Here is a 6,760-nt window from a genome sequence, read left to right as displayed (position 1 = left end):
GTCCTGGCCCCACCATTTGAGAGCCAGTTTGGTGTAGTGGTTAAGTGCACCGACTCTTATCTGGGAGAACCAGGCTTGATTCCCCACTCCTCCACTTGCAGCTGTTGGTAGGGCTGCCGGGATTCTCCCACCCTAGAGATTTGCCGGCCCAGGGGTGGGGGGAACCTCCCCCAGTGTCACCAGCATGATAACATCATCCAGAAGTGACGTCATCACGCTGGCGACGTCATGCACTGGCCACTCTAGGCATTTCCAGGAAAACTCTATGTTTTTCCTGGATGCTCTAGCAATTTGGAAGGGGAAAATCTATTGTACAATAGGTACCAAAGAATTTTTCCCTCCCAAATCACTAGAGCATCTGGAAAAACCATAGAGTTTTCCCAGAAATGCCTAGGGCGGCCGCCAACTGACGTCGCCTACACGATGACATCACTTCCAGGTGATGTCATCGCACCGCACACATGTTGCACGTGTTTAAAAAGTCCCCCGCCAGAGGCCGCAGGGGACTTGGCAACCCTAGCTGCTGGAATGGCCTTGGGTCAGCCGTAGCTTTTGCAGAGCTGTCCTTGAATGGGCAGCTTCTGTGAGAGCTCTCTCAGCCCCACCTACCTCACAGGATGTCTGTGTGGGGGAAGAAGATAAAGGAGATTGTGAAACACTCTGAGATTCAGAATGAAGGACAGGATATAAATCCAATATCATCTTCTTCTCTTAAACACTGAGGCGAATGGCCCCACCGCTTGCCACCCCCCAGCTGTCTCCTGTTCTCTCTCCCCCTGGAGGGCAAGCTCCTCATCAGCCCAGAGGGCAGCAGGTTGGCTGAGAGGAGCAGAAGGCGGGGCCTGCAGTTCCACCCTATTTGTGGCAAGAGGCACTGGGGCTCCAGCAGGTGGGGTGGAGCATGCCTGTACATTGCTTGAAAGCAGCATTGGTTTGAAAGCTTGAAGGTCTGAAGGCTTTCAAACATTGCTTTGTTTTTTGCTCTGGGAAGGGGGTTATTGGCAGCTCCCTGGCCCTCACCCCAACAAAAAAACATGTCTCTGTGCCCCACCAAATCTTAAATCCTGGCTACAGCCCTGCCTGGGACTTTCTTGCACGATCAAAGGGACAGCCTGATGAAGTAGAGGTGAGCCTGTTGCCCTTTGCAGGGGGGCAACCCCACCACTCCCTAGAACAGGGGTCCTTTCCCCAGCATGGTACTTGTGGGTTCCCAGGTGCAAACACTTTTTCTGGCACGCACCAAGTGTTTTTAGGAAATCGGTGGCACCAGGGAGACTTTTGCCCAGCAAGGCTTCTAATTGATTACTGGGGATTTGATTGCTGTGCAGATTTTTTGTGTTATTGAAGTTAAGCTTTGGCAGCCATTTTGTGGCTGAGCCCACCATGCCCTTTCAGAATTCCAAAATGCACCCACAGGCTCAAAAAGGGTTGACATTTCGCCCATGGTCTCCGACATCTCATGGATGAAAACAAGGACAATCTTACAGAAGTGACCAAAGGATCCCAGTCACTGCAGCTCCATAGATACGGGGGAATGAAGTGTGACCCCCTCCCTCTCTCCCAGCGGAATCTGATTGAAAGCTGTAGATCATGCAGAAATGGGCAACCTTCTTTGAGGATAGGTGTTAGAATCATAGAGTTGGAAGGGACCATAGAGTTGGAAGGGACCTCTAGGGTCATCTAGTCCAACCCCCTGCACAATGCAGGAAACTCACAAACACTTCCCCCTAAATTCACAGGCTCTTCATTGCTGTCAGATGGCCATCTAGCCTCCGTTTAAAAACCTCCAAGGAAGGAGAGCCCACCACCTCCCGAGGAAGCCTGTTCCACTGCGGAACTGCTCTAACGGTCAGGAAATTTTTCCTAATGTTGAGCCGGAAACTCTTTTAATTTAATTGCAACCCATTGGTTCTGGTCCTACCTTCCCGGGCCACAGAAAACAATTCCACCCCATCCTGTATATGACAGCCCTTCAAGTACTTGAAGATGGTGATCATATCACCTCTCAGCCGCCTCCTCTCCAGGCTAAACATCCTCAGCTCCTTCAACCTTTCCTCGTAGGACTTGGTCTCCAGACCCCTCATCATCTTTGTCGCCCTTCTCTGGACCCGTCCCAGCTTGTCTATATCCTTCTTAAATACTCCAGGTGAGGTCTTCCCAGAGCAGAGTAAAGCGATCTCCAGGTGACACAGATCAGTTCCCCTAGAGAAAATGGTGGCTTTGGAAGGTGGACTCTATGGCATTCTACCCTGCTGATGTCCCTCCCCTCCCCAGACTCCAACCTCTAAATCTCCAGGTATTTCCCAACCCAGAGCTGGCAACCCTATAAGGACACTTAATTACTAGACTGGTTTATTTCTTGGGGCACAGTTTTCCGGCCCAATGGTTTGGGAGTGACTGCCTCAGAGGCTCATGGAGATCTATGGTTGCCAGCTTCCAGATGGCCCGGGAAATCTCACACTATTACAATGAATCTCCAAGCAATGGAGATAGTTCCCCTGGAGAAAATGGCCGCTTTGGAGGGTGGAGTCTATGGCATTGCACCCTGCTGAGGTCCCACCCCTCCCCAAACCGTGCCCTCCCCAGGCTCCACCATAGGATTGCCAAGTCCAATTCAAGAACTGTCTGGGGACTTTGGGGATGGAGCCAGAAGACACTGGGGGTGGAGCCAGGGGCAAGGTTGAACTCCAAAGGGAGTTCTGGCCATCACATTTAAAGGGACTGCACACCTTTTAAATGCCTTCCCTCCATTGGAAATAATGAAGGATAGGGGCACCTACCTTGGGGGCTCATAAAATTGAACCCCCTGGTCCAATCCTTTTGAAACTTGGGGGGTATTTTGGGGAGAGGCACTGGATGCTATGCTGCAAATTTGGTGCCTCTGTCTTAAAAAACTGCCCCCACAGAGCCCCAGATACCCACAGATCAATTCTCCATTATACTCCCTGGGAATCAGTCTCCCTGGAGAATAATGGAATGCCCAGCAGACATTCCCCCACCCTGCTTTCTGATGGCCCTGAAGCGGGGGGAGGGCCTCCAAACCGGGAGGGGGGGATCCTCCGCTCCCAGCTGGAGATTGGCAGCCCTACTCCACCACCGAAATCTCCAGGTATTTCCCAACCCAGAACTGGCAACCCTAAGGATCGCCCTTCCCGTGGTATTCGCCAAGCCATTTCCACGCAGCCCAACCACAACAAAGAGGCAGTCAGTCAGCCCAGGCTGACCAGCTTTCAGAGCACCCTTGCTAATCTTCCAAGCCTAAGTTTTTTGCTGGCAGCCTTACAATCCCATTATCTCTGGCCATAAAAAGAAAATAGATAGAAAGCTCTTTGGGGCCAGGGAGTTCTGCTCCATCCTCCTCCTCCATTCGCTGAAAGTAATGGCCTCATCCGTTTTGATTTGCCTCCACGGACCTCAGCAGGCTCTGGCTTTGGGACGTTCCTGTGACTAACGGGGCATTTCCATTCCTGCCAGTGGGGCAGGGGAGGGTTAAGCCTGGGAGACATCAATTTTGTGAGGGGGGGAAATACACCCTGTAATTAAAAAGTAGTTAAGTATGCATCTCTTTCACTTGCTCTCTCTCTTTCTCTGCAAAATAAAAAAAAAATGAAATATTTTTAGCATAGACAAGTGGTAGCATGCAGAGATGGGGGCACAAATGGCAAAACAGTGCAGGAGGAGGATTTATACCCTGAGTCTCAGAGCATCTTACAGTCTCCTTTCCCTTCTTCTCCCCACATCAGACAACCTGTGAGCAGTGTTCCCGCTAAGCTGAGTTAGAAAAAGAAGATATTGGATTTATATCCCACCCTATATTCTGAATCTCAGTGTCTCAGAGCGGTCACAATGTCCTTTACCTTCCCCCCAACACAACAGACACCCTGTGAGGTGGGTGGGGCTGAGAGAGTTCTCACAGAAGCAGCCCTTTCTAGGGCAACTCCTGCAACAGCTATGGCTGACCCAAGGCCATTCCAACAGCTGTGAGTGGAGGAGTGGGGAATCAAACCCGGTTCTTCCAGATAGGAGTCCGTACACTCAACCACTACACCAAACTAGCTCTTAGTGTGAGCTAGCTCAGAGTTTTTTAGCCTCTGGCTCACACGTTTTTGTCTTAGCTCAGGGAAAATGGCTCCAGAGCACACTAATTTATGCAGTCGCTCACAACTTCAATGCCAGTAGCTCACCAAGTAGAATTTTTGCTCACAAGACTCCACAGCTTAGAGGGAGTATTGCTTCTGAGGTAGGTGGGGCTGAGAGAGCTCTGAGACAACTGGGACTGACCCAAGGTCACCCAGCAGCTGCATGTGAAGGAGCGGGGAATCAAACCCAGTTCTTCACTGGGGGGTCAAATTTGTACTGTTATGTCATGTAGGTTTTATTCTTTTGTGTATCATCTGTTTGCTTTAAGATTTTGTATTGCAAATATATATGCTTACCAACCTCCAGAGGGGGCTGGAGGTTCTCCCAGAATTACAGCTGATCTCCAAACTTTAGAAATCAGTTCCCAGAGAAGAAATGGCAACTTTGGAGGGCAGACTCTATGGCATCACACCTCCACAGAGCTCTTTCCCCTTCTCAACTCCCCCTTCCAAACAGAAAGCACCCCAAAATCTCCCAGAACTTCCCAATCCTAAGTTGGCAACCCTACATTGGATCTGTGTTGCTTAGCAACCATGGTAAGAAGGCAAGAGGATCACCTCTGGGTTGCCTAGCAACCGGTTAGAGGACAACTGTAGCCCAGCAGCCACTGCCCTAGGCCAACAGCCTGTGTTGCCTAGCGACATCCCCCAGATGCACTGAGATCTAGCCCCAACCCCCAGCGAAACAGCTGCTGCCACACACTTAGTAAGGAAGAGAGTTTTATTGGCTCCAAGCACGGCGTGTCTGGGTGGCTTCTGTCACGAAATTTCATTTAATTTTGAGTCGGGTGGTCTGAAAACAATCTGTCAAATAAAGGACACTAGGCAGGCAGGCAAAACACCCCCAGAGCTGGTAAAGAATCCCACCGTGGAGGTCCCCGGCCCCTCCCACGAGCTATTCGTAGTGGTGCTTGCGTCTCTTGGCCGCCGATCTGAGCATGGCAGCCGCTACCCCCATCACGCCAATTGTCCCCACAGCAATGGCATCGGTGACCTGCAAGACAGGGAGACAAGAGTGTGAGACAGACTGCCAACTCTGGGTTGGGAAGTTCATGGAGACTTCCAGCACAACACAAGCAGGGGGGTTTTTTAGCAGGAATGCACAGGAACGCTGTTCCGGTTGGGTTGGTGTCAGGGGTGTGGCCTAATATGCAAATGAGTTCCTGCTAAGCAGTTTTGACACAAAAGCCCTGTGGGAAACAATGGTGCTGTCAGGGGTGTGGCCTAATATGCAAATGAGTTCTCACTGGACTTTTTCTACACAAAAGCCCTGTGAGGAACAATGGTATTGTCAAGGGTGTGGCCTAATATGCAAATGAGTTCTCACTGGATTCTTTTTTTCTACACAAAAGCCCTGTGGGAAACAATGGTACTGTTAGGGGTGTGGCATAATATGAAAATGAGTTCTCACTGGACTTCTTCTACACAAAAGGAGAGGACGGTGGGGAGGGACGGTGGCTCAGTGGCAGAGCATCTGCTTGGTAAGCAGAAGGTCCCAGGTTCAATCTCTAGCATCTCCACTAAAAGAAGGGTCCAGGCAAATAGGCGGGAAAAACCTCAGTTGAGACCCTGGAGAGCCACTGCCAGTCTGAGTAGACAATACTGACTTGATGGACCAAGGGTCTGATTCAGTATAAGGCAGTTTCATATGTTCAAAAGCCCTGCGTGAAACAATGGTGGTGCCAGGGGTGTGGCCTAATATGCAAATGAGTTCCCACTGGGCTTTTTCTACCCAAACCCTGAATACAAGTATTTATTCCTTCCCCCCCCCCCAGTTTTTTTGTTCTCCTGCCCCCACCTGATCACTCATTGCAACTCCGTATCGTAAGTCCATTACAAAATGTTCACAGTTATGGCTAGTCAGGTTATAGGGCATCTCCCTGCCCACCAACTCCTCTGTCCGTTGAAGGATCTTGTCTAGAGGCACCACCGGGAATGCGTCGTCGTGCTTGTTGTTGACTCGGTACGGGTCCTTCCGCACCACGAGTTCCAGCCAGTCTTTCTTCACATACGCTCTGTCAGACAGGACTGCCAAAACGCTGGCAGCACCGTTAGCCAGACGGTCGCCTTGTTGTGGGGGTGGGGGGGAGGGAAGAAAAGAGAGAGGGTTTAACAGCTGCAGACAGGCCCAGGAGGATTGTTTGCACAAATTTACATTTGGCAAGGCCAGAAAATAGGACAACATGGAGGATAGGCAGCCTCCTCCCCCTTTTGCCATTGAGTCACAGCATGGAATGCTCTCTCCTAGGCAGGGGTGGAATTCTAGCAGGAGCTCCTTTGCATATTAGGTCACACACCACCCCTGATGTAGCCAATCCTCCAAGAGCTTACAAGGCTCTTTTTTGTAAGCTCTTGGAGGATTGGCTGCATCAGGGATGCAAAGGAGCTCCTGTTAGAATTCCACTCCTGCTCCTAGGGTTGCCAGGTCTGGGTTGGAAAATGCCTGGAGACTTTGGGGGTGAAGCTGGGAGAGGGTGGGGTTTGGGGAGGGGAGGGGCCTCAGCATGGGACAATGTCATGGAGTCCACTCTTTAAAGCAGCCTTTTTTCCCAAGGGAGCTGATCTCCTCTAGCGGGAGATCAGTTGTAAAAGCGGGAGATCTCCAGGCCCCTACCTGGAGC

At 50.9% G+C, this 6,760-nt stretch overlaps 1 protein-coding gene across 1 annotated transcript in view; it reads right to left on the bottom strand.

Moving 5' to 3' along the window:
• Nucleotides 1-4,848: 4,848 nt before the first annotated feature.
• Nucleotides 4,849-6,760, bottom strand: part of LOC132583199 (phospholipase A and acyltransferase 3-like) — a 42,906-nt gene continuing 40,994 nt past the window's right edge. Inside the window, exons 6-7 of the mRNA XM_060254870.1 lie at nt 5,938-6,206; nt 4,849-5,133 (exon numbers count right to left, since the gene is read on the bottom strand). Of these exons, the coding sequence (XP_060110853.1) occupies nt 5,035-5,133; nt 5,938-6,206 (368 nt within the window). The 3' untranslated portion in view covers nt 4,849-5,034. The remainder of the gene's footprint in view (nt 5,134-5,937; nt 6,207-6,760) is intronic.

The sequence above is a fragment of the Heteronotia binoei genome, chromosome 1 (genome assembly GCF_032191835.1).
Source record: "Heteronotia binoei isolate CCM8104 ecotype False Entrance Well chromosome 1, APGP_CSIRO_Hbin_v1, whole genome shotgun sequence".
Lineage (NCBI taxonomy): Eukaryota > Metazoa > Chordata > Lepidosauria > Squamata > Gekkonidae > Heteronotia > Heteronotia binoei.
The sequence above is the reverse complement of the archived record's forward strand: the minus strand, read 5'-3'. Positions and strand labels throughout refer to the sequence as shown.